Consider the following 27,908-nt stretch of genomic DNA (forward strand, 5'->3'; position numbering starts at 1 on the left):
GAGAATCGATGGACAACGAGAAAGTGAATACAGTATATGTATACCTTTAAATAATTATATCAAGTATTTGCAAAAATTGAGTATTTATACGCATGTTTACAGACTAGTGTATTGTACGGACAGACTAGTGTATTGTACGGAAAGGTGCGGATATAAACGAAATTTAATCCCATCATAGTTTCCCGTTGCGCATGCGCATTTACTCTATTAAACCTCGTGGGGCACGGAGACAGAAAACAAGATGTTGGTGCTCTTCGAAACTGCTGCTGGTTACGCAGTTTTCAAGGTTTGTCAGTCAAGCTGTTTTATGCATTTACCTTCATTTAATTACATTATGAGCAAATAAATTGGTTTCGATTGATTGGAACACGGATTTCGTGTTGTAATCTATTCCAAATTTCTGTTCCACGTGCTGCCATGCGACACGTGGGTGGGGTACAAGTTAGAAAAAAAAATCTTGACAGTGTTGAAGTTTCGACCAAGTTATTTCCAGATTCGTATGTTGACTATATAGATGACATGTTTTATTTCCAGTTATTGAATGAAAAGAAGCTTAAGAATGTGGAAAATCTGTATGTTGACTTTGAATCTCCAGAAGCTGCAAGCGAAGTGTAAGTTCAGCAAGATATTTTTCAGCCGTCTGTGATCAATAATAAATACTGGCAATATCTTGATCTTCCTTCTATCATAGATTTTGATGCCCCCACCACTCCGTGGACCAGGGCATATAGATTTGGTCTTGTCCATGGTGTCCGTCTGAAAAAAGTTAAGTGACGGACTTATCAGAAGTGTTTAGGGGTTGGAATCCGTACCTCCAGACAAGCCTGTTAGGTGTTTTTTAGGGGTATGGACCTCCTTTTTCTAGAGATTTAGGGTTATTTACATCTTAAATTTGTTGAAAATGAAATAACAAATAAGACTTGAACTTGGATCTAAATGGTTTACTGATACCAGGGTTCACCAGCTTAATTGTTTACCTTCTAAAATAAGATGAACTTTATTTTAAGTCGGCAAGACAGAGAAACATTACAACATAAGCGACAAGCGCTTTTTAACCGTCAATCAACCGACTTCTCTTTCAGAACCTAAATAACTGAGGAACTCCAAATGAATACACTGTTCCATCATGGTTGGCAAAAACCCGGGTTTTAAGCATATTGCCCTGCCCAGTGGGTAATACTGGGAAAATCCGGGTTTTACTGGGCAATAGTGGTCAACAATATAATTTTATGTTCAAACTTCAATATATATTTCAACATAAGTTGAGTGACTAACAGCCCATATAGTGATAGCAGTGACACCTGCATACCTAGTCCAATAATATCAGTTCCGTGCCTATCAGTTTATTGCAAAATAATCATCTAACTCTTGAATGAACTATAAGTCAAAATTCAGCAGAAGAAAAAAAATTAGACTTAATATTATGCACCTATTTATTTTGTTATTTAACAAGATATAATGATTATCGGCACGGAACTAATTGTTTAATAATCGATTAACCGACATTTAAGTAAAAGAAATTGTTTCTGAAAACGTCCCTTGTATCTCATCATGGCTTTTTTCCCCTATAAATCTACCGCCGGTATATGGAGGTAATCCCAATGCAAAAAGGTATGTTTTTTTCCCGAAGTTGAATTTAAAATTCCCAAATGATTATACCTTTTAGGGGTTTTGCTGTTTTATAATACTGTTGAACAATTACTGAAATGCAATTCATTAACATTTATCACAAAAACACATTTATGTAGATTTTGGTAATTTGAAAATTGTCCCAATTAAGACTATTTCCGAAAGCATTTTCCCAATTCCACCGTGTCGGTGGCATTCCCAAATTGATGGAAAAAAGGCCTGCTCGTAATGGCTACCAAATATGTGGAAAACATAAATACCCTAAGGGTTAATTATGTCTCCCCCAGGAGACATATTGTTTTTGCCCTGTCCGTCCGTACGTCACACTTCATTTCCGGGCAATAACTGGAGAACCATTTGACCTAGAACCTTCAAACTTTATAGGGTTGTAGGGCTGCTGGAGTAGACGACCCCTATTGTTTTTGGGGTCACTCTGTCAAAGGTCAAGGTCTCAGGGGCCTGAACATTGAAAACCATTTCCGATCAATAACTAGAGAACCACTTGACCCAGAATGTTGAAACTTCATAGGATGATTGATCATGAAGAGTAGATGACCCCTATTGATTTTGGGGTCATTCCGTCAAAGGTCAAGGTCACAGGGGCCTGAACATTGAAAACCATTTCCGATCAATAACTAGAGAACCACTTGTCCCAGAATGTTGAAACTTCATAAGATGATTGATCATGAAGAGTAGATGACCCCTATTGATTTTGGGGTCACTCTGTCAAAGGTCAAGGTCACAGGGGCCTGAACGTTGAAAACCATTTCCGATCAATAACTAGAGAACCACTTGACCCAGAATGTTGAAACTTCACAGGATGATTGGTCATGAAGAGTAGATGACCCTTATTGATTTTGGGGTCACTCTGTCAAAGGTCAAGGTCACAGGGGCCTGAACATGGAAAACCATTTCCGATCAATAACTGGAGAACCACTTCACCCAGAATGTTGAAACTTCATAGGATGATTGTACATGCAAAGTAGATGACCCCTATAGATTTTGGGATCACTCCATTAAAGGTCAAGGTCACAGGGGCCTGCACATTGAAAACCATTTCCTGTCAGTAACTTAAGAACCCCTTGACCCAGAATGTTGAAACTTAATAGGATGATTGGTCATGCAGAGTAGATGACCCCTAATGATTTTGGGGTCACTCTGTGAAAGGTCAAGGCCACAGGGGCCTGAACATTAAAAACCATTTCCGGTCAGTAACTTGAGAACCACTTGACCCAGAATGATGAAACTTCGTAGGATGATTGGTCATGCAGAGTAGATGACCCCTAACGATTTTGGGGTCACTCTGTTAAAGGTCAAGGCCACAGGGGCCTGAACATGGAAAACCATTTCCAATCAATAACTTGAGAACCTCTCGACCCAGAATTTTGAAACTTCATAGGATGATTGTTCATACAGAGTAAATGACCCCTATTGTTTTTGGGGTCACTCCGTTAAAGGTCAAGGTCACAGGGGCCTGAACATTGATAACCAGTTCCGATCAATAACTTGAGAACCACTTGACCCAGAATGTTGAAACTTCATAGGATGATTGAACATGCAGAGTAGATGACCCCTATTGATTTTGGAGTCAGTCAATTAAAGGTCAAGGTCACAGTGGCCCGTTCATGTAAAATCATTTTTTGGAAATAACTTGAGAACCACTTGACCTACAATGTTGAAACTTAATAGGATGATTGGACATGCAGAGAAGATGACCCCTATATATTTTGAGGTCACTTGATCAAAGGTCAAGGTCACAGGAGCCTGAACAGTGACTTGAGAACCACTAGGCCAAAAGTGTTGAAATTTAGCGGGATGACTGGACATGCCAAGTAGATGATCCCTATTGCAGCCAACCATCAGTGTCTCTTTGACTTTTGCTCCTGACCCCTATTGACTTCTTGCCTATAGGACTTTGCATTTGGGGAGACATGCGCTTTTTTACAGAAGCATTTTCTAGTTATCATTAAAAATAGTTGTTTGATTTCCACAACATATTTAATATTGTTTTATTTAATCTTTATATCTTTTTTCCTGCCAGTTAAAATCCTCGTGATTTATTTGGTGTTCCTCGGTTATTTATGTTTTGAAGGAAAATGTAACAAATTGGGCGAACCTTGTTATCTGTAAACCATTTAGATCCAAGTTTAAGGTGAATATATACTGATGAAGTCTTATTTGTTATTTCATTTTCAACAAAATTTGAAATGTAAATGACCCTTTTAAAATCTCTAGAAAAACGGAGGTCCATACCCCTAGAAAACCCCTAACGGGCTTGTCTAGAGGTACGGATCCGATGATATGAGCTTGTGCACCTCCTATTTTTCGTCTGGTTTTGCCCCCTATTTCCAGAGTAATGGCCCCTGAAATAGAAAAAAGTGCTCATTTTCTAGTCTAAATAATGAAATGTGAAAAACTTGTCATTTGGCGTTCAACATTTGATATTCTGACATTTTACATTTTTACTATCAAAGCCTTTTCCGATGGCTAAACGGATACTATGAAAAAAGTGTTGCATAAAATTAATTTCTCAAACAAAGTCATATAAGGTTAAATTGTAATTTCAACAGATTTCATAATATATATTATATTATTTTTTTTTTATAGACGAAATTTTTAAATTTATGTCTGCTGTGAATTTAAAAGAATGCTGTAAAAAAACAATCCAGACCTGCTTACAGGAAGTGGTACCCAGCTTTACTTATGCCCATTTGGAATAATTTAATTATTAAAATTTTTTGGTTTTTGGAAATGTAATAGGGAAATACATTTTGTTCGTTGCGAGTAAAGCTAAAAGTTTCAAGAATTAAAAGACACAACTGGGGCCTTGCGGGTAAATTGTTTTATCAAAACCTTTTCACTTCGTATACTTCTTACAATGATAAAAAATATCTTTCACTGACTAATGAGTGAACTCAATGCATATATTTTTGGGGTCAGTCAGAAGAAAACAAAAAACTTTTTTTAAAAATAAAAGTTATTTGATCTTGCACTGAAACTTTATTTCAAAGATTCTTGAATGGTTTTATAAAAAATTATTTTTTTTTTTTCCCCACCATGTGTCATCCTCTTTGAGCAAAATCATACATAAATCATGCACATATACCAAATAGTGTTAAAATAATAAGATTTCTTTTTATTTTTTAAAAAGTCAAAAAGTTTCTTTTGTTTTTGAGGTTTTTATTTCTATTTTTACTGCTTAAATATTGTGAAAAAAAAACAAAAGTACCATTTTACAAAAATCAAGTTCTTGGTTTCGTTTTTTTAACTTTGGGGAATGGATCAAAGTCTTCATTGTCAATAAAAAAAAAATTTGCCCTGGGTCAATTGTAATGGCTTTAAATTTTTCAGCCGCTACCCTCCCACAGTGGAAGGAAAAATGAGCAAACCCTGAAATCTTTATAAAAGCTGGAAAGCCTCAACTTCAGGAAAAATTAGCGTAGCAGACAAAGCTTGGCACTCTTTAAGGGTGTGACAATTCCTTTTCCTCATCATGCCGGTGATTTAAAATGTAAAATTTTAATTAAAAATGGTCAATCATTTTTTTGTTTTCCTGACTCACTTTTGAGATGGAGTTGATTTTTTTAATTCTGAAAGGTGAGGCTTTTTTTGTTTTTTACTTAGTCGGGATTTTAGGAAGTTAATGTCTAAAAAAGGCTATCTTTAAAAAAAAAAAATTTTTGTTTGGGGTATCAGAACCCCCATGAAAATCCCTGCAACCCAACTTTTTTCTGACCAGGCGGATGAAAAAAAAAATCATATTTATGAAGAAAAAAATGTTTACCTACCTACCACACAAGTAAATTTTGGGGCCAAATTTCCGCAACAAATTTTTAATTATGGGGCCCAAATTTAAATTTTTATGTGTTTCAGTTGCATACATGAGCCAATGATCCTAAACTAAATATGTGAACAGTACTTATTTCCCATAGTCTGTTTCTGAAAATTTTGTCAGACTAGTTATGTCCCAGTTTATATTTAAAACATTAAGTCCGAAAGCACACAATTGCAGCAGCAGCTGCAGTCATCTGCACAAGAACAGATGTAGCTGCTGCTCTTCATACAGTTTAAAAATCCCAAATTTAATCCCCCCTTAGCCATAGGAGAGGTTGGTCTAGGGTCGCGGGGGGCAAGTTCGATTCCCGGGGTGGGCGTAAATTTTTTTGGACATTTATAAAAACATTGTGTTTTTAAAAAATTTGCCTCCACCCTAAATTCATGTGGAGAAGTTGGAGTACTTTCGGAGAATAGTTTTACTGCCAATCCAGGAAAATGGGTTTTGGTTAACTGCCCCCCTTTTCATACTGAAATACGTTGAAAAACTGCGTTAAAACCCAAAATAAAAAAAACCAAATTTAAAACAGAGAAATTCCAATTTGTGTTTTTGTTTTATAATGTGTATTTTATTTTAGGAAAAATTTCCTAAGTTGTGTTGCTAACCCCGGGATACAGGAGTTGATAGGGGGACAGAGCACAGATGGACAGTCTTTTACATTACCAACAAAAGAAATGTCGCCTGGCTTTTGGCTTCACAATAAAACAGTGTTTTTGGATAAGTCAAAAATTAATATTTTTGAAATAAAGACGATTAATTTTACGTTAAATGAACGTGTTCAAGCATTGATCTTGGCAAAAATTGAAAAAAGCTCTCATGAATAGACTCGAGCAAACCTAGTCTGCTATTGTTCTGCTTGGTTGCATTCTATGCTTCCAAGGGATCTTTTTACAGATTTTATTAACATTCCTGTATTTGTTGAATTAATGTCTTGCTAATGATGAAACTATCGGAGCCTTAATTATTTGAGTGCTTGTGATATTAGATGATAGGACTGAAGCAAGATGGTTCCCAAGATACTCAGGTTGAAAAGTGTTTTCTTTCTTTAAGTAAGTTGGTATTTTATTTAAAGAAAACTTACTAAGATTATTTTTAATTTTTCAGTTTATCCCGATACAAGCTTAAGTTCAGTCCTGACAAAGTAGATACCATGATTGTACAGGCTATATGTAAGTATTCTCAAATAAAACCCACTACTACAAATTTCTAAAATTTGGAAGTAACAAGTTTTAGTGGGTTATTGGCAGGTTTTGCTTTGTAAGATCAGTTTCCGCTAACAGAAAGGCAAAATATCTTTTGGTTTGTAAAACCCTTACAACGAAATTTTGAACACAAAAACATTTTAAGACAAGAACAGAAATGTTGGAACTATATTTTGATAATATAGTTGGTTTGAGGAAGATTTGTATATTTTTGTTAGCAGGGATGTGAAAATCCCAATATTGACAAATGAGACTTAAAAATCCACTTGTCCACAGTCAAAATTCACAGGTCTGGATTTTCAACATTGAAACCTGCATTAAACTGCCAATATTTATTAGTCCCCTACTGGTTGAAAACCAGTTTCGGGGACTATAGGAATGCACTTTTCCGTCATTCAGTCCGTCAGTCCGCAATTTCGTGTCCAGTCCATAACTCTGTCATCCATGAAGGGATTTAAATATTACTTGGCACAAATGTTCCCCATGATGAGACGACGTGCCATGCGCAAAACCCGGACCCCTAGGTCAAAGGTCAAGGTCACAATTGGAGGTCAAAGGTCAACAGGGCTTTGTTCCTTTCCGGTCCATAACTCTCCCATCCTTGAAGAGATTTTAATATTACTTGGCACAAATGTTCCCCATGATGAGATGATGTGTCATGTGCAAATCCCGGACCACTAGCTCAAACTCCAAGGTCACAATTTGAGGTCAAAGGTCAACAGGGCTTTTTTCCTGTCCGGTCCATAACTCTCCCATCCATGAAGAGATTTTAATATTACTTGGCACAGATGTTCCCCATGAGGAGGCGACATGTCATGCGCAAAACCTGGACCCCTAGCTTAAAGGTCAAGATCACAATTGGAGGTCAAAGGTCAACAAGGCTTTTTTCTTGTCCGGTCCATAACTCTCCCATCTATGAAGGGATTTTAATATTACTTGGCACAAATGTACCTCATAATAAGACGATGTGTCATGCACAACTTTCAGACCCCTAGCTCAAAGGTCAAGGTCACACTTAGCAGTCAAATGTTAACATAGCATAAACAGGGTCTGTTTCGTGTCCGGTCCATAACTTTGACATTCATTAAGGGATTCTAATATCACTTAGCACATATGTTCCACGTGATGAGGCGACGTGTCATGCGCAAATCCCGGACCCCTAGCTCAAAGGTCTAGGTCACAATTGGGGGTCAAAGGTCAACAGAGTTTTTTTCCTGTCCAGTCCATAACTCTGCCATCCATGAAGGGATTTTAATATTACTTGGCACAAATGTTCCCCATGATGAGACAACATGTCATGCGCAAAGCCCAGACCCTTAGCTCAAAGGTCAAGGTCACAATTGGAGGTCAAAGGTCAATAAGGTGTTTTCCCTGTCCGATCCAGAACTCTGTCATCCATCAAAGGATTACAATATTACTTGGCATAAATGTTTCCCATGGTTTGACGACCTGTCATGCGCAACACCCAGTACCCTAGCTTAAAGGTCAAGGTCACACTTTGAGATCAAAGGTCAAGAGGATTTTTTTCCTGTCCGGTCTATAACTTTGTCATGCAAAGCAGGATTAAGATATCAGTTGGCACAAATATTCCCCTGGATGAGACAACATGTCATGCGCAAAAACCAGGTCCTAAGGTCTAAGGTCAAGGTCATATTTAGAGGTCAAAGGTCAAATTCAAGAATGACTTTGTAAGGAACATTTCTTCTTAATGCATGGAGGGATTTTGATGTAACTTGGACCAAATGTTCACCACCATGAGGCACCCTTGTTTTTAGAATTACGTCCCTTTGTTTTTACTATAAATAGATTTTATTGTAACTTTTTTATTACTGGCTGTAGAGAAAAATCGAGACCACTTTTCTGTGGTACAGCATGCATGTTACGTCCAATTTTTAGGTGTATTTTGACCTATCTCTACCTGGTAAAGAGTTTCTTGTGGACTTGTGTTATATAGATTTTTTTTTTTTTTTTTTTTTTTTTTTTTTTTTTTTTTTTTTTTAAGATTAATTTCCCTTTGTTGTTACTATAAATAACTTACATGATAACATTTTTATAATCAGCAAAAAAAAATCAATATGAAAACAACTGTGGGTTTTTGTACCCCCCGACAACAAAGTTGTAAGGGGGGGTATACTGGTTTCAGGTTATCTGTCTGTCTGTCTGTCCGTCTGGTCGTCTGTCCGTAGACGCAATCTTGTGCGCACCATCTCTCCTTATCCCCTTGACAGAATTTAATGAAACTTCACACAAGTGATCAGTACCAACAGTAGTTGTGCATGGGGCATGTTAGGTTCTTTTAGAAAAAAAATTTGCAGAGTTATGGGACTTTGTTTTTTTGTTACTATACTACATACATAGACACAATCTTGTGCGCACCATCTCTCCTCATTCCCTGGACACAATTTAATGAAACTTCACACAAGTGATCAGTAACAACAGTAGTTGTGCATGGGACATGTTAGGTTCTTTCAGAAAAAAAAAATTGCAAAGTTATGGGACTTTGTTTTTTTGTTACTATACTATAGATATATACACAGTCTTGTGCGCAACATCTCTCCTCATCCCCTTGACACAATTTAATGAAACTTCACACAACTGATCAGTAACAACAGTAGTTGTGCATGGGGCATGTTAGGTTCTTTCAGCGACAAAAATTGCAGAGTTATGGGACTTTGTTTCTTGTTAACATACTATGTACATACAGTCTTCATATGCAATCTTGTGCGTGCCTAATCTACCAAACCCTTGCACACAATTTAATGAAACTTCACACAAGTGATCAGTACCAACCCTAGTTGTGCATGGGGCAAGTTACATTCTTTTAGATAAATATTCTGCATAGTTATGGGACTTTGTTTTTTGTTACTATACTGTATACATACAGTCTATATACATACAGTCCACATAATTATGCAATCTTGTGTGTGTCAAATTGCAATGTACTGTGTCAGTGCATGCGGGGGGTACATTCATCACCTTTAGTGATAGCTCTAGTTATATATGCACATTTTAATCCAAGTGTGTTGTTATAACATATTGTATATGTAGTACAATATTGTTTATACATCATTGACAGATATCAGTTCATTATGTTTTACTGCAGTAGAGAAAATTAGGTGCCTTCCAGTAGGGGACTTTGTATTGCATGGCAATACTTCATTCACTTGTTTCAGACAATTATCTTCAGATAGTAAACAAAGCAAACATATTACAGTTAATTACTGTAACGGTGACAAAAATAAGATACAACACTTTTGTCTCTATACAAGGCTAAAGTTGCGTCTGCTGGGAAACATCCAACAGATACAGTATAACAAAATACCATGCCCGAAACATTGCCACTGCTAATCCAGCTGAATTCAGAAAATCAGGACTACTCTTGAAACATTCTGACTTGTTTTGTAGCTTAATCGTGGCCTCTTTGTTCTTTTGATTTTTGTTTTTGCCTGACTGTTGATTCCTGTTTTTGTCGATGGCCAAGTTCTATCAGTGAATTTGTCAAAAAATTTGCAAAAAATTGCAGCAGTCAAGACGTATGAAGTACATGTTTTACGCTCCTTTCGTACGTTGAATTATTTTATCACCTCCATAAACTTGAAGCAAAGCGTTACTAAATTGTTCTTCCTTTTTCTCAATTTATCCTGAAAATACATGCTTGTTGGCAGACAAACGGGATGAAAAAATGCACTTGTCAGACAGCAAAAAATCTCAGGGCGGACATAGGAATCCACACCCCTGATTAGCATGATATAATTAATGATTTACTTTGGCGAAAAATCTTGGAATTTCCATTACTTGAAAAATCATAAAAACCTGAACTGTGTTGTTGACTTCAAATCTTGAAAAATAAAACCTTGCTTATGTTTGAGAACTGTTCTATTTCCAGCATTATTGGACGATCTAGATAAAGAGTTAAACAACTATGTGATGAGAGCACGTGAATGGTACGGGTGGCATTTTCCAGAGTTAGGCAAGATTGTACAAGACAATCTTGCTTTTGCTAAGGTCGTTAAATTAATGGGTAAGTTATGTAAAGATGTTGTTTTCCTATGGAGAGCTGCTGGCTTTTAGAGAAAAATGTCACCAATGATGTATATTTACCGTTGAACAGAATCTACACTGTTGATTGGTATAAATTCGTCACTACCTCTGAGGTGACTATTGAGATTTTCAGCAAAATATGGCATCATTATCAAAGCCTTCCTGTTACATGTGACTTGTTGCATGAGAAATAACCATCTGGTTTAAAGGTCTTTAAAAATCTGTATTTCAGATTTCATAAATTGCATTGCTTGTAGTTAACTTTTCAAATTTTGGTGATTTAGTTTTTATAAGTAAATACTGATCAAGATCCTGGGGTAAAATTTATTAGCATATTTCATTCTGCAGCTTGATATAAAGTCATTAATTTAGCTAAGTGAATAAACCTGGACTTTGATTAAAATGAATTTGAAGGAAAAAAAATTCAATTTTTTGAGTCGGCTAAAGGCTGAAAGCCTTTTGACGAGTCCTTGCTGTTCAGCGATTCTCTAAATGGACCGAATAACACGTGAAGAGATGTAGTTCCATTAGATTTCTCAAACTTCAAACAGTTCACTGCATGAATGAAGTTAAGTTGTGTCAATTCCCTTTGCTATGACCAATATACGATGTAATCTGTCATATTTATGACTTGTAATTGTGCAATACTCGAATGTAACTCATTAAGCATAAATGTGCATTTTAAGAATTGCGCAGGCTTACAAAGCTTGGGTAACATCCAGCGAAAAACAAAAAATAGTTCCACAGGGCTCCAGATAAGATGCGTATTAGCGTAAATTACGTATAGAAATAATGCAAATACGCATGTCTAATAATTTCTAAGCGTATAAAAACGTATATAAAATTACAGAAACGCACACAATGCTTTTTTAAAAACAAAATCTGAATCGTCTGGATGCGTTAGGTAACACAGCCGATCAGCCTTAATTCTCCCACATTGAACGTAAACACGCATCGTATGATTTCTATAAACTTTGCGTGGGTTGAATTTTGCAGTCAGTAAACGGATAAATTATCGGAAGAAGAAGCTCTTACTGGTTTGTTTAGTTACTACTGATATTAAAAATGATTTTAATTCTTATTTTTCGAGAAATAAACAAATCGGCGAAACATTAAATTGTATTTTCTTGTAGTTTTTGAAATCGAAAGTAGATCGTCTATGTTTGGCTGCTTTCACGAAACGAAACAACTTTTTTATGAAAAGATTTAAATAAGATGTAATTTAACCGTAAACTTCAATGTCAGATACTGCCAATTGCTGCTAAATGTCTTCGTATCATCACAATTTGTAAAATATATTTTTGAAACTGGAGAAAAGTGTAATCGTATCCGGATATAATATTTTGGGTAAATATCGAGCTGTGTTATGAAATTTTAAGAAAAAAACTAAAAACAAACTGAAACTGGTAGACTATACTGTCAGTACATCAATCATTAGCCGACTCAGGCCCTTCAGGCCTTTGATTTTCTTCTTAAAATTAATGGTATTAACCCTTATCCTGCTACATTTCTATAATGAACTTGTCCATCTATCAATTTGGACAGTAACATTAAGTGCTAATTAAAAGGGGTGCTTACCAAAAAGATACTGACTGAATGGCGAACAATGCAGATGTTGACCATGATCTCTGCAGTCTGGTCAAGATCTGCACTGGTCACAAAGGCAGAATCCATCGTGTCCTGCATGATAATGGTTAAAGAAAAGTAACATTTATACCAAGGCTTGAAGCAGAGAACAAAAATCACCAGTGATGTATGTTTGCCATTGACAAGAAACCACAATGTTGATTGGTTTGTTTCGTCACTACCTCTGAGGTGATACAAAAAAACAGCTCAAACTTATTAGAAGAAGGGGAAAAAACACCAGATATGAATGTTTTCTTTATTCATGGGTATTTTCTGATTATTGTGAAAACTTTGCAGGGTTCCGAACAAATGCAGTAAATACAGATTTTTCCAAGATTCTTCCTGAAGAAGTTGAGAAGGATGTGAAAGATGCAGCCGAAATCTCCATGGGAACAGAAATCTCCGATGAAGATATTTTAAATGTTAGATACCTCTGTGAACAGGTATGATCAGTGGAAGGTCTTTTATTTCTGTGGCAGTAGGGTTTGTGTACAGATTCAGGGTAATGATGGCATGCCTGATTAGGAGGAAAAAATTGCTTTATAATGACTATCAGGGATATAAACTATCTATTTTTATTTAGGGGCCCAGGCTGTCAAAAATAAATGTTTAACATTCGGTAAATGGGCATTTTCTCCAACAATTTATGGGCCCAACCCAAAATCTAGGGGCCATGGGCTACTGGGCCCCTGCTAATTTATATCCCTGACTATATTAAGGAGAAAACCATGTCGTAATGAAAGTATTATTTGTCCTAATTCCACATCAGAAGAAAATGGCACGTTGTATTATGTTTGAAATTGTATGGTTTACTTGGGATATGTGAGAAGAAAAAAATTGGGTAATTTTTGTCAAATATGAGGGGGATAACAAACTTTGTGGCAGGGGTGGGGTGGGGGTCGAATGGTGCTGTTAACCTGTGAGAGAACTTAATTGGTACTGGATATATCACTGCGGAAAATGGTTCCGTATACGGGAGTGTACGCATTCTGTATACTCCTAATATACGGGCGTATACGGAAACATTTTCCCCGTATATGGAACATTCCATATACGGGAATCCCGTATTCTTTAATTGGACATTCATGTTTTTCTCACATGGATCCGTTCATTCATACTTAGCATAAATACGTTTCAACAGTTTATGTCCGTATTCAAAGTTAAGGATTGTCAAGGTCCAAAAGTATGTTTAAGGCATAGGTTTTGATCATACTTTCAGGAAAGATACCTTTTATATGATATTCGTATATTAGACATATACGGGACCGTATACTCCCGTATATGCACATATTTTTCGCAGTGTATATAACTATTCACAAACTTTGTTCCAGTGTGTTGTGTTCAGGATGACTATGAATAAAAATAAAATCCGTCAGTAAAGAGTTTCACAAAAATAATTGCAGATGCAGATAAAGTTATCTGTATTGTTATCTATTGGTATTCTATTGTTAATTGGATTTTAGCGTGTTTCGAGAGGAAAAAAGCTTGACATAATTGCAGTTCTACCATTTAGGTGATGTGTAGTTTTAAATATTTCTTTGATACTCTGTGCTGTAGTAAATGATAATGTTGTCCATCTATTGCAGGTGATAGACATAACAGAATACAGAGCTCAGTTGTATGATTATATAAAGAACAGAATGGTTGCTATAGCACCTAATTTAACAGTTCTTGTTGGTGAATTAGTCGGTGCTAGGTTAATATCACATGCAGGTAAGACAGTATTATAGTTACTTTTAATGTAGCATGGTCTACTTTCTAAGGCCGATTTGCTTTGCTCCCAACATCTTGAAACCATTGAATCCAACCAACGAGATTTTGTTCCCAAATTGGATGCAAATAATTTAAGCTAGGAATTTTTGTTTTCGTATGTGGACTTCATTTCATGTAGGTACCACAGTGTTTTGTGTATGGAACTTTATATTCAGCTGTGAAAATTAAGTAAAGTACTGGTAGAATAATTGAGGGATGAACAAAAATTAAGATTTTTCTTTTTTGTTGGAAAAAGATTGTTGGACCAAACAGAAACAAAATACTTTTGCCTCATCCATTTCATTTAAATCATTTCAGAAAATAGTATTTTGCTTGAACTAGGTTTGACCTCAATAAACAGGGACTTGAACTTAGATTAAAGCTAAATTATATTGTTGGAAGTATGTTACCAAATAGGATTTTGTTAACTTCTTGAGTATGTTTACTTCAAAATCAGAACTCTTGCAGATGATGAAATATCAGAGCCTATAGTTTTATGATATACAATGAAACTGAAATGATAGGACTGATGTAAGATGTTCAGCTCAGTAAGAATTGAACTAGGGTTATGCCAATTTCTTAGCTATATTTGAAGTCACTGGAGCATGCTTACATCTGTATGAGCCATGCGTGATGGGTGTTTCGTGCTTTGAGATGAGAAATTAGAAAAACTATGGACAAAGGATCTTGGTGTTACATTTCGTCACATGACTTATCCATATTCTTTGCAGGTTCACTACTGAATTTAGCAAAACATCCAGCGAGTACAGTCCAGATCCTGGGAGCAGAGAAAGCCCTATTCCGAGCCTTGAAAACCAAACATGACACGCCCAAATACGGTCTCATCTATCACGCTTCATTAGTCGGGCAGGCAAATACTAAAATAAAAGGAAAGGTAAGTGAATGTAAACTGTAGCAACAACTCTGTTTAGGGTTCAAATTTTATTCCGTATAACTAGTTATCCAGTAGCTGCTGGCATGTTGAGAGTTTGTGGTTCCACAGCTGTGCTGTGATGCTCAAAAATAATAATTGCTTGTAGAATACCAATGGTTAAGTAGCTGTGCCAGCGGGCAGGAAAACTAAAAGATACAATGTAGTCCTGGTCTTGCCGATGATGATATATCACAGAGCCTTTTTATATATGATAAATAATGAAGCTTAAATGATAGGACTGAGGCAAGACCAATATTCGCAGTTGGAAAATTGAAATTTTTTGCTTGTCACCAAGATCTCTTTTGAATGTGATAGGCAAGAAAAATGATCTAACATCATTAGTTTTCCAAACTCTCGGGGACAGCTTGGGTAAAAAACCTCGCTTACACTTGGGTTTGTCATTCCACACTGTCCCTCTGGTAGGGAAAACCCCGTCTTACACAGGAAGGCATGTAAGATCATTAAAATCTTGCAGATGATGATATATCAGAGCCTTTATTTATATGAAATACAATGAAGCTTAAATGATAGGACTGATGCAAGATACTCATTTTTATACACCCGTCTCTGAAAGAGCGGGGCATATGTGAACACCCCTGGCAGGCGGGCTTTCGGTGTCCAAAGCATGTCCACTCTCTGAGTCGACCAGTTTTCATCCGATCTTCACCAAATTTGCTGACAATGTTTTTGGGCATAATATCTTGGCCAAGTTCGATAACCATCCAAATTGCCCCAGGTACTCTTGGATTATGGCCCTTGAATTACTCGAAAAACTGCGAATTTAGCCTTGTCTGCTCTCTAAAGTCTTACGGGCTTATTTAGTGACAGTCTGGCACTCCTGTTTACACATACCTCATCCTTGAAAATTTGATGTGTGGAGAGCGTACTTTAAATATAAACAATGGATGTGTTTTACACCCATACGGAGATGGAGATCGCTCTGTGATTTATATATCTTAACAGTAATTGTTTTTTCTCCTGTTTACATTGATAAAATTGGTCTAGTGTTGCAAACAAACTATATGATTGTCAACTAACTGAATAAGCAATCATTTTAAATTCAACTTAAAATGCAGACTTCCCATTGACAACACCCAGTAAAATATTTGGGGATTTGACTTGTGTAAATAAATTTTGTAACCTACTGCTAAATTTCTTTACAGTGTACTTTAATTTTGTACCTTTCCTATGTCAGATGCAGACTTCTTGCAAATGATGAAATATCAGAGCCTATAGTTTTATGATACACGATGAAACTGAAATGATAGGACTGATGTAAGATGTTCAGCAAAAAAAAAAACTGTAGGGTATATAGTAGGCATTGTACCTAATTTAAAGAATATTTAAAAAATGAAATAAAAAAGTAAATATTGTCATATATGATGCCATTGCATGATACAACAACTTTTATTTTCAATGTTCTGTCATCAGTAATGGAATAATGTTCAAAAGATGATCAACAACAAATAGTCCTACCTGTGTAAAGGGAAGGTAACTGTGTAACTAAATATTGGTTACTTAAGGCAGTACTAGTTATCTCCCTTATCAATTTGCATATAAAGTGTCAGAATTGACCCTAAATTGACCTATGGTCTGTTTCATGTAGCAATCAAAGAAAACACTGATGTTCTTAAATATTTATTTAATTCTGTTTATATGAAATATAATGATTTATATAATGTTTTATGAAAATAGTACAAGTATGTTAATGAAAGTGATGAGTATGTGGTATTGCACTTTGTTGACAGTAAAAAATATGAATTATATAAAAAATGGACATTTTCATGAGAAAAAGAACATATAGCTACAATTCATTAAAAACATAAGATCATAAAAAATAAGCCAACCAATTTCTAGGAAAAGGCAACTTCATAGTAACAGAGAAAATCCAAAAAGTACTGGAAAAGAGGTCAAATGTTGCCTTATAGTACTACTTCTTATGTTTGAATAATGCCAGTTCAAATCAAAATACAACATTTTCGGAAACTTTTATGAGTTTTTTTTATAAGTTTTATGAAGGCTGCTAAAGACCATGTAGCCTGTAATGTGATATAAAATCTGAAATACAAAACGTTTGACTAGTACAGTGGTGACATCACTTTTAAAGTAACCATGCCACTATCAAGTTGACAGGGAACTTAAGGAAATTAACCTGCAAAGTTTCGTGAAGACTAATCAATAATATATTGTCCAGACAAACAAATCAGGACAGACACAGGCACACCATTTGGACAACTAAGTCTTCATTTCCGTAAACTCGCACAACAAAAAGTAATGACAATATAAAATACTGAAAACATACTCATGACAAGTACAAAAGGGCCAACATTTCTGAATCATAGAACTTTCTGATCTTATGATGCTTAATGAGGTAACATGTTACACAAAATATTGCTATGGTAAGAAAAGGGCAATAATTATGAAAAAAGCCAAATGCAGTTCTGTAACTAGTGCATTTAATGTCAAATTATTACCGTTTGCAATTGTAAGAAGTATAATACATTTTTCATTAACAAAGTGGAACGTGTTTTAGGTATTTTATGACAATACATGTCTCCCACCTATGTATACCTTTATGCTATGGCGGCTATTTCATGCAGCAAAATGGAAAGTGTTGGTGATATGCAAAAATATACTTGGTACTGATCATTCCTGTGAAGTTTCATCAAAATCTGTTAAGTAGTTTTGACCTGTGAAAGCCGACAAGATTTTTCTACTTTTAGCTCTGGCTGCAATTTAGTGCATCGAAACGAAACGTGCAATCGATATGCACAACACTATGCTTGGTACTGATCATTCCTGTGAAGTTTTATCAAAGTCTGGCCAGCAACTTGTCCTCTTAAAGCCAGATAGGCTTAATGCGGATAGACGAGAAGTCATAAACAATACCTCTCCCCACCTTTAGATGAGACATAATTCCGAGATAAAACCTTACATACAACACTTTACAAAATCAGGATGCTAAAAATGTATGTGCAATACCTCTACCTATCCTTCAGTGAAACGAAAAAGGACAAAACACAAGTAATATGGAGGAGTTATGGGCCATGGCATGTACGATAAACAAATATTTTAAGACTGAAGAAAATGCATTGAATAGTTCAAAAATTTACATTAGCGTTTCAGTTCAATATAAACTTTGTCACACTAAAATGATATTGCAATTATAATGACCAATCACTTTTTAGATTTATGAAGGAGAAAAACAATGTATGCCAACTTTAAACTTACAACTTTAAATACGAAAATTATTAAACGTTTTACTTTGGTATTGCATGAAATTAAATTTTGTCACCATGCAAATAATTAATGATTTTAATAATACTGATAACTATGATCTTAAGTTTGATTTGTGAACATACTGTGCTATAAACTGTGACAAAACAGTACTGATACACTACAAGACACAGTATTTTGAAAATTATAACAGTGTAATGTTTACAAATTCTCAAAGTTTCTGAATCACATTTACATGCACAGTTGGACAGGACTTGTTGCTCTCTACATGTGCGTCCTACAATTACAGCAAATATGTAACAAAATTGATTCAGGAGGCTCCTCTATACTAAACTGTGCAAGCTGCAGACACTGATCTTGAACAATAGCTGAACGGTGACACTGAAGATTTCACAGGTATATATCTGAAGAAAGAAATGCATAATGTAGTAACTCTGTATTCGAGGTGTCTGCAGCTCTTTAATATTCAAAATATGTATATTTCTGAATAACAGGTAGAATAAAAGTGTTACTGGATTAATAAAACTTCAACATATCTTATGCATAAGACCCATTTTAGTAGAATATATCAAGAGGCCAATAGTGACCCTAAGCCACTCACTTGACCTTACTATTTGACCTAAAATATATGTATGACACACTATGTATTTTGGAATATTATGATGGCAGGCTATATTTTATTTTATATCTTAAATACTTTGAAAGTAATACACCTTATACTTGACATTTCATAAGTTATATCTTACATCCACCTTTTTAAGCTTATAACAACAGAATTGTGTTTACCTTTTTAATTAATTTCAGGAGGAAAATATAAGATATTTGGAAAGTTACATTCATAAGTCTATAATTATTTAGTACTGTATAATTTCTTTTTGTAAGTGTAAAGTTTATATATCATACTTGACCCTTGGTCTCATGTGAAACAAACTTTACACAAGCCTCTTGAAGTGATATATGCCAATAATTGAATTACATTGTAACTCTTTGAATATTGTAAACAATTACCTAAAGGTATCAATATCGGTGTTTAATTAAGTCATACAGATCAACATTGGCATTCTCATCATATGAATCCACAGAACATTTTACACTGAAATAAAGAAACAACTTTCTACAAATTTTGTACTTCCATTACTGAAATTTACAGACTTTACATTTAATTAGGACTCTAATCCATTGAAAACATCAAGTGACAGATATCAAGAAAACGTTGCATTAAAGATATTTAAACAAAATGGTTATTGCTATAGTGTGTTTAAAAGCTTTGAAACATGGTAAGTGGCCGACAATAGTAGTTCTTTTATCTCTGTATCCTATGAAAGTCTAAGAGTTAAGAAGTCTGAATAGATATCTTTACCTAAGTCAAAATTTCTTGATTCAAAATGGTTGGCTGTACCATCCTTCATGAAACTTCATAAAATCATTTTAATTACATTTACAATGTGTATCTGTTAAATGTTTATGGGAATGTAATTTTAATAACTGGCATTATATTACCTTTGACATATTAAACTTGTTAAAGAGTATCATTTGTACATCATTGTACCATCAGACCATCTTTCACTTCTGTCAACCTGACTAGACATGTTGGACACCCTGAAATATATAAATGATAAAATATGTGAAAAGACTCATCATGCAAAAACCATAACACCACCTTTATAAAATCACCTTAACACCTTAAACTAAAAAAATATCATTATTTCAAATTATTATTGTCCATAAAAGTATAATGTATCCCATCCATAATCATTACATGACTCCTTATGTAATTTACCAGTTGATAGTTTGGAATGGCTTCCAGTCTAAATCCAGAAGTTGGAAGAAAATCAAATTATGAAAGTTTATTTATGGTGTCATTTAAAAGAATGACCTGCCTGTTAATTGTCAACTGTTTGCTCTTTTTAATATTGATAGGCAATTGCATTTTATCAAATGCTGTCTAATATATATATATATATATCAACTGTCAATAGTTTACAAGTGTTAATTAGATGTCACTGACTTGTTTACTTGTTTCAACATCATAAAGAGAGATAAAATTACATGTAAATTGTAAAACATTGTATGAGATACCCTTCCATCCTGTATAAATTGCCTTTAAAAAGAAATTACATAGAAGTATTATCCCACAGTTTTGACTGTCCCTGCTCTATCTAAATTTTCAAGCTTCTGCAGCCACTTTAATGTGTTATCTGTTCGCTTGTACTTCTGTCTGAAATGAGGTAATTATAATATTTCAATAACTTATAATTATAAATATATTATGTTATTCTTTTCCTACAATTTGCAACAATTTGTTTTGAAAATTCATTTTATCTCAATTACATTCTGTTCTGACTACAGCTAAAATACATAGAACAGACTATAAGCTATTATAAGGTCAAAGGTCACCCTAAAAGGAAAAATCGGTAAACTTAGGCCCAGTTAATCACAGATGCTTTAAATAAGCTGTCATTTCACACAGTACTTTGCTATAGCGTTATGTATCTACAAACAAAAAACAAGAAAAAACAAATTAATAGAAAGAACATTTTTGGGCAATTCAAAAAGCGACAATGAAAGTGAAAGTAGAAAGTCAATATTTTCTTATCGACTTTTCTTTCATAATTTCCATTTAAAGCGTAACAGTTTACTTTCATACTGTATTGAATAATCCATAAACATTATACTTACCGTTTAAATGCATGAAAAATCCTCATGGTACCCGTAAACTTATAATTTGTTGATAACCTCTCAGTTTTCGGCCGATTTCACGTGAAAATACGAAACCGGTGTTGACATAAATGTTCTACTTCCGGCGGTATTCGATTGCGTAAATCGGCTCTAGTACTATGTCTATATATAGGAAGGAAATCTTTAAACAAAAAGAGGGCTTGGATAGAAGACTTTGAAAACTGACATTTTTCCAATTTAAATATGATATTCTAACTTGGCACCTTGTAGATGATGATAATATCAGAGCCTTTATTTATGAGATACAATGAAGCTTAAATGATAGGACTGATACAAGGTGTTCTCTTGGAGCTGTTACTCACTAGTTTTCATATCCCTGCAATTGATTAAAGTTCACTATGGTTACTTTGGGCAAGATATGGAATGATGTTACATTTTGCCAAATTTGTTCTCCCTTTCAATGTTTGATTGGTTTAGTAATCTGAAGAAAGTCAAAAATAGATGTGTCTAAAATCAGTAAATGTCAAATCTACCAAGTAGTTATTCAGTGGTTTTTTAAATAAGAACATAAATATACTGTTACTTTCAAAATGTAATAGAGAACTGTTGTAATTCCTATTTTTCAGATGTCACGAATGTTGGCAGCAAAGACAGCACTAGCTATTAGAGTAGATGCACTAGGGGAGGACACTAATGCTGAGCTAGGTCTTGAACACAGAGCTAAACTAGAAAGACGGGCTAGAGAACTGGAAGAAGGAAAGGTTAGTTCAGAAATTATGTTTTTATCTTACAAATAAATGGTGATTTAACTTTCATAAATTTCATTGTTTAAAAAAACTGTTTACAGTGGGGAGTTGCGGGGTTAAATTCAGGAAGAAAAATAATAGTGTTTAAGCTTGACAAAACAAACCCTGAGGAAATTTGTTTTACATGTGGGCAGAATAATGCTGATGGAAAGGGCTATGCTGCTCATCTAAGAATTCTTTCCTGGGACAAATTCTTTTTCAGAGATAACTCATCCTGCAGGACTAGTTACTTACAATTGTTACTCGTCCTGTAACATGCCTAGTCTGATTTATGTCATACGTAATCTTAGCAACACACAGGCACCTGCAAGTACCAGCTCGCTTCCTGTTAGGGCTGTCATTGATTGGGTCTTAGGCGTATCGGCGATACCGATATATCAGAAGACAAATATCGACGATACATCGATATATTGATTATTAAGTTAGATTAACGACCTATTTGTTCATATGCATACTATATACCTTCCTGTAAATGCTATTTGTAGTTTTATTGCCTACTTTCCATATTTCTGTTTGATTGTGTTGTATTTGTATTTATAAAATAAAAGAAATACATAAAAATTAATAACATCTTTCATTTTTATTTTGCCTTCACTCCTTTTTTGCATTTATCCAAATTTACAATTTTGTGAACTTTAGTTGTTTTTTAGGGTGTGAGTGTTTATTTGGGTAGTTTTTTCTCTCTGTAAAATATCGATTTTTGAAAATGGGAATCGATAATCGATCGACAAAAAAATATCGTTGATACATTGATATCGTTTCTATCGATGACAGCCCTACTTCCTGTTTCATTTTACTTTGCATGATACACACGGAATCGTTAATAAACGGCCAATAAACTATGACATTATGGCTGTGTTGCAAAATTATTTCAAACAGGTTGATGTATTAATTGGTACATTCATTGCCTTACTAATTTCTACCGGAAAAATGCACACGTCCTGCAGGACAACCTAACAGAAAATTGCACTTGTCATCTGGCTGTTTCTACTTGTCAGTACGAGCGGACAAGTGGAATTTTTGTCCCCTGATGCTTTATTGTTCATGTGATACAGGGATTCATTGTATTTCTTACTATGTTACATGTAGTTTGTTCGTAAGTCGGTGCTTATATTCTCAAATGTTTCTGGTTTTTCAGTCAAGAAGAATAAGTGGTAGTGGTAAAGCAATTTCAAAGTGGGAAAAATATGAAAATAAAAGGTAGGTGTAACTTGTCACACTGTAAATATACATCTTGTCAGTGATGAGTATGAGATAGATAGGGACAAATGAAATGTCTTTGATTAGAAACTATCTCTCTGAGACAGGGTGATTTGTAAATATTGCTTCATAGATGATATACATACTCACCATATCGTAGGATTGTATATATTTATGCTGTATGTTATATCAAGTGATTTCATAATATGGAAAAGGTTAAAAGGTTTAGTTGAATAAAAGAATTAATGTAACTAATTTATGGGAAGGAGGGGGGGGGCGGAATATTAGTAGCTCCTAATGTCAAACTGATTGGGCTGTCTACCATTGACTGCGTTATATGTGTGTAGAGTTTCTGATCTAAGTAAAAATAGTGAAAAGTTGGCTCTTTGTGAACATTCTTTGTCATTCATCTTAGGTTAGATATTTTGAACACTGCTGTCTTATGTATCTTTCATATGTAGAATGAAGCAAAAGTTGAGGGCTCAGTAACTGTTGTAGCTTGTGTAACAACTGTAACTGGTCAATGATGACCTAGAGATAGATAGGGACAAATGAAATATGTTCTTGATTAGACACTATCTCTCTGAGACCAAGGACTATGGTTATAAAACTAAAAGTTTGGAGACCAGTCTAAAAAATCCAGCAAGTGATTGGTTGATTCTGAGCTCAGTCTTATAACTGACCAATGACAAGGCTGCATTTTGAGACAACTGTCTGAAAGTGAATAAAGTCACTGAAACAATGTTACAACAATAATCGCCCCGATAACCTAGTGGTAGAGCATCCACTTCGAGTGTGGGAGGACGTGGGTTTGATCCCTGACCTCGTACCAAAGATGTGAAAAATGGTAGCAGTAGCTTCCTTGCTTGGCGCTCAGCATTAAAAGGGAAACTGGCTTTTCTTCTCTCATACCGGCGTGGCAATGGATTCCATCAGGAATGAGGTGTCAGGAGTGTTAAATATAAGTTGTAGAACTTGCTTCACATCCGACCTAAACTGAATTAGTTTAAACTAACAATATGTCGGTGATGATGTAGAGATAGATAGGGACAAATGAAAAATCTTTGATTAAAAATCTATCTCACTGAGACAGTATAATTGTTTTCAATAAAAATGCACAAAAAGGAACTTTAGCTCTTTGCCCTCTATCAGATTGTTTAATTGACTGTACCCTAAATAAATACCCTGAGTGTTGCATTTTGCAATAGGGAGCAATTATTTTGGAGTCCAATTTCTAAGGAAGGGGTCACATTTATACAGGTATACATTTTTTAGAAATTTCTGCTAGAGCTTTTAAACATTGTCAGTGATGATCTAGAGATAGATAGGGACAAATGAAAAACCTTCGATTAAAAACCTATCTCACTGAGACAGTATTTTTATCATTATTTTAACAGTAAGTGTAAATTATAAATATTCTGGTCTTTAAAGAAGCTTAAGGGCCTCCGTGGCGAAGTGGTTAAGGTTTCTGATTTCAAATAACTTGCCCCTCATCGATGGCATTGATTATTGTGGGTTCAAGCCTCACTCGGGGCGTTGATTTCTTCATGTGAGGACGCCATCCAGCTGGCTTACGGAAGGTTAGTGGTTCTACCCAGGTGCCCTCTCTTGATGAAATAATGCAAGGAGGGGCACCTGGGGTCTTCCTCCACCATCAAAGCTGGAAAGTCGCCATATGACCTTTTAATTGTGTCATTGCGACGTTATACGCGACATATAAATTTAAGAAGCTATGAAAACTTGACATGTTGTCAGTGATGATGTAGAGATAGATAGGGACAAATGAAAAACCTTTGATTAAAAATCTATCTCACTGAGACAATAACAGTCTTCTTTTTTTAACGGGACTATAAAGTGAGAACTGTTGTTGCCTTTGTCTGACCTGTTATGGTTAGCTTGCTAGATTACAAGTCATTTGTTCTCCACCTTTGGTTAATTTATTAGGAGAAATTGTTAGTTACTAGTGGAGAACTAAGCTGAAAAACTTGCAAAAAAAAGTTACAGAAAGCCTGTATAAAGTTGCACAAAACGTCTCCAAATCAACCTTTTTTGAGTGTCAAAGTGAAATGTTTGTTTCTATGTGAAGGGAATTTTTTGCATGTTAAAAGTTTTTCATGAGACCATTTTTCCTGGTGAATGATGTTGGGAATTTTTTGTTTTCAGTCAAGTACGTAAATACAACGATACAGCTGATAGTACTTTGCCAGCAGTGCCACAGAAACGAAAGTTTGAAGATGATGAGGAACAAGATGTTAAACCTAAAGTTTTAAAAGTGGAACCAGAAGGTGGGGAAAAAAGACATTGTCCTTCATATATATTAAGTGAATACTTGGTCTTCGATTGCCCTAGTTAACTTGATAGGGAGTGTAAAGTTTGATTCCTGGGTGACAGGAATGTTTTCCATGACCGTTTAATAGAAATTGTGTGAAATCATTCGCGTTCCTCTGCTGATTCACGTGGAGAAGTTTGCAAGTACTTACTAAGAACAGGTTAGTTCTGGTACAGAATCCAGGAGCACTGGATTATGTGGGGGGGGGGTGCTTAACCTCAAAACAAACAAATAGGCCTGTGGCACAGTCTTGATTCAGAATGACAAGGTATACATACCAGTGCATATCTAAAAAAAATACATACACTGTACAGTAGCCAGAAATTATTGTAATATGTTAACTTTACTACCCATTTACCTCATGACACCATAATGCTCTTGAAAGTTAATGTCACCACTTTCTGATGAAGCTACATCTATATGAAAGGAATTGGTGACCTTATGTTTATCAGTTTTGGCAAGTGCAATAAATACTGGTTGAAAAGTATTGCGTTCTCCAGTTTATTTGCAAATACATATTACATGTTTTGTGGAGAAGTTGTTGACGCCTTGATTGGAAAAAAAGTTGTAATTTCATTTAACTGTGAAATCACTGTACTTAATTGAAGTGTTGCTGAATGTTCTATTACTTGCAGCATTAAATGGAGATGTAGAAGAGTCACCAAAGAAGAAGAAAAAGAAGAAGAAGAATAGAGAGAGCATGAACGAATCACAGGAAGAGGGTAAGCTTTGTTAATAGACAAATTGTAGGAAATGTTAATATGTTGTTCAGTGTAAATCTTGCTATACATGAAAGTAGCTGGAAATGAAGACTGTAATACACTTGTTTTGAAGTGTAAGATTTGGTGGCTATGAGTGACTAAAGGAGTCCAGTATAGTACTAATACACCTTTTCAGAAATGCAGTTAAAACTCTATATCTTGAACTCCCCTATCTCAAATTTCTGGCAAACCGACGTTTTCAATCTAGTTCTGCAACATGTGCACAAAATATCATTTTATGCCAAGTTGTCTTGCACTTAAACTAACGATCCCTTGGAATTACAATTTGATATTCTGATTTTCAGCTGTAGTTGAAAAAAAGTCCTTGAGACTAAGAATTCAAGATGTGTTTTCAACAGAAATAGCTCTTGTGAAAGTATTTAAAAAAAAAAGGAGAATTGGAATTTTGTCTTTAATATTCTGTCCTAACCATGTAAATGAAGATGTGTGTATGACTGTATGTGGACATACTTTCACTGTTTCAATAAATATTTAGTCTTAACAGAAAAAATAAAATGCTTAATATTGGATGTATTATTGTAGCACCAGCAGAAGTTTCAATGGAAGAACCAAGCTCAGAAAAGAAGAAAAAGAAAAAGAAGAAAATAAAACAAGAACAAGAAGATGATTGAGTGAAAGACTGAAATATACTGCATTTAAAATAGATAAAACACTTTGGAGAAGAGGAGGTCTGGAAATACCAAACTGCAACATTTCTTTCACTGTCAGAATTTGACAAGTGATGCTTTCAACAAAAGATGTGATCCATGTGAAAACAAAACCTAAAGAAGTCTGGAAACAAGACTGTTGAAAGGCATGAGGACAGAGAACAAATGTCTTATTATGTATATGTGAGAAGAAAAATTGTTGGTCTGAGATGTTATAATGGCTACCTTCATATATTAACATTAAAGGGTAAATGATATACTTCATTGATGTACTTATTGAAAATAATAAGAAATTAATTGTAAATTGTAACACTGATGAAAAATTGTTTGATTAATGATTACCGGTTAATGCGTGCTTAAGTCTTTCAGTGTTATTTTGGACTTAAGATTTTACCTGTGTATATATGTACTGTTAAAGGAAAAATGTGTTCATTTTTATTTTTATCTTTCTACATGGCATTTTATTTTTTTGTGTTTCCTGTTATATTGGGACAGCATAGTTTCTGACAATAAATTGCTCAATATAAAAATTAGTCGGGTCTGTTACCATCAAGGAAGTGTATACAAAAGCATGACTGAAAATCATGTTTTAAACAGCAAAATATTATTCAATATTAGGACCCAAGGGTAACATCTCGAATGAGGAACTAAACCTAATGTATAAATCTTTATACAGAACTTCGTTGACCCAATTTTGTAACAGGGTTCTGTTGTTAAACACTATATGCAATATGTAGAGAAAAAAATGTGTACAAGCTTACACTTGTTAATCATACTGGAGTAAAAATAGACATACTTGTTAATTAAAGCTAAAGGATGCTTTTATATAACGTTTTATCTGGCATTATCATTACATTTGTAGATTCATTTATACATTGACTACTGTTGAATGAATCGTAAAAATACATGATAAAAAACATCACCACTTCGTTTTATTTGCAAATTTGAAAGCAGAAACTTTGCTTGCATTAACTGTTGTCGGTTTAGCTAAGATTTGCTGGAAGTACAGGTATGATAATAAAAGCAGGTCATTTGGACCATAGGTGTTCTTTGCTTACAAAAATGTCAGTGTTGCCACAGATGATTATGTCTCCCCACACTGGAAGAGACATTGCTTTTGCCCTGTCTGCCCGTCCGTCACACTTCATTTCCGATCAATAAGTGGAGAACCAGTTGACCTAGAACCTTCAAACTTCATAGAGTGGCAGG

General features: G+C 34.9%; 1 protein-coding gene and 1 long non-coding RNA gene across 2 annotated transcripts; one reads left to right on the forward strand and one right to left on the reverse strand.

Moving 5' to 3' along the window:
- The first annotated feature begins 241 nt into the window (after nt 1-241).
- LOC123537867 (nucleolar protein 58-like) lies at nt 242-27,618 on the forward strand. The gene is made up of 13 exons (XM_053529798.1): nt 242-286; nt 535-611; nt 6,042-6,113; nt 6,569-6,633; nt 10,553-10,687; nt 12,631-12,776; nt 13,920-14,046; nt 14,817-14,980; nt 21,562-21,696; nt 22,880-22,941; nt 25,105-25,226; nt 25,906-25,992; nt 26,575-27,618. The coding sequence occupies exons 1-13, from the start codon at nt 242-244 to the stop codon at nt 26,661-26,663; spliced, it is 1,326 nt and encodes a 441-aa protein (XP_053385773.1). The 3' UTR covers nt 26,664-27,618.
- On the reverse strand, nt 17,126-21,104 carry LOC123537868 (uncharacterized). Its single transcript, XR_006683649.2, has 5 exons — nt 20,936-21,104; nt 20,375-20,474; nt 19,757-19,855; nt 19,265-19,349; nt 17,126-18,660 (listed from the first exon to the last, which is right to left on the reverse strand). It is a non-coding gene; the product is annotated as an uncharacterized LOC123537868 (long non-coding RNA).
- Nucleotides 27,619-27,908: the final 290 nt, after the last annotated feature.

The sequence above is a fragment of the Mercenaria mercenaria genome, chromosome 18 (assembly GCF_021730395.1).
Source record: "Mercenaria mercenaria strain notata chromosome 18, MADL_Memer_1, whole genome shotgun sequence".
Classification (NCBI taxonomy): Eukaryota; Metazoa; Mollusca; class Bivalvia; order Venerida; family Veneridae; genus Mercenaria; species Mercenaria mercenaria.

What these genes read in the sequence shown, in the direction of transcription:
- LOC123537867 (XM_053529798.1), top strand. Translation starts at nt 242, where the DNA reads ATGTTGGTGCTCTTCGAAACTGCTGCTGGTTACGCAGTTTTCAAG. An exon ending in CATGATTGTACAGGCTATAT is followed by an intron (nt 6,634 to 10,552) that starts GTAAGTATTCTC and finishes TTCTATTTCCAG; the next exon opens with CATTATTGGACGATCTAGAT. An exon ending in TTAGATACCTCTGTGAACAG is followed by an intron (nt 12,777 to 13,919) that starts GTATGATCAGTG and finishes CATCTATTGCAG; the next exon opens with GTGATAGACATAACAGAATA.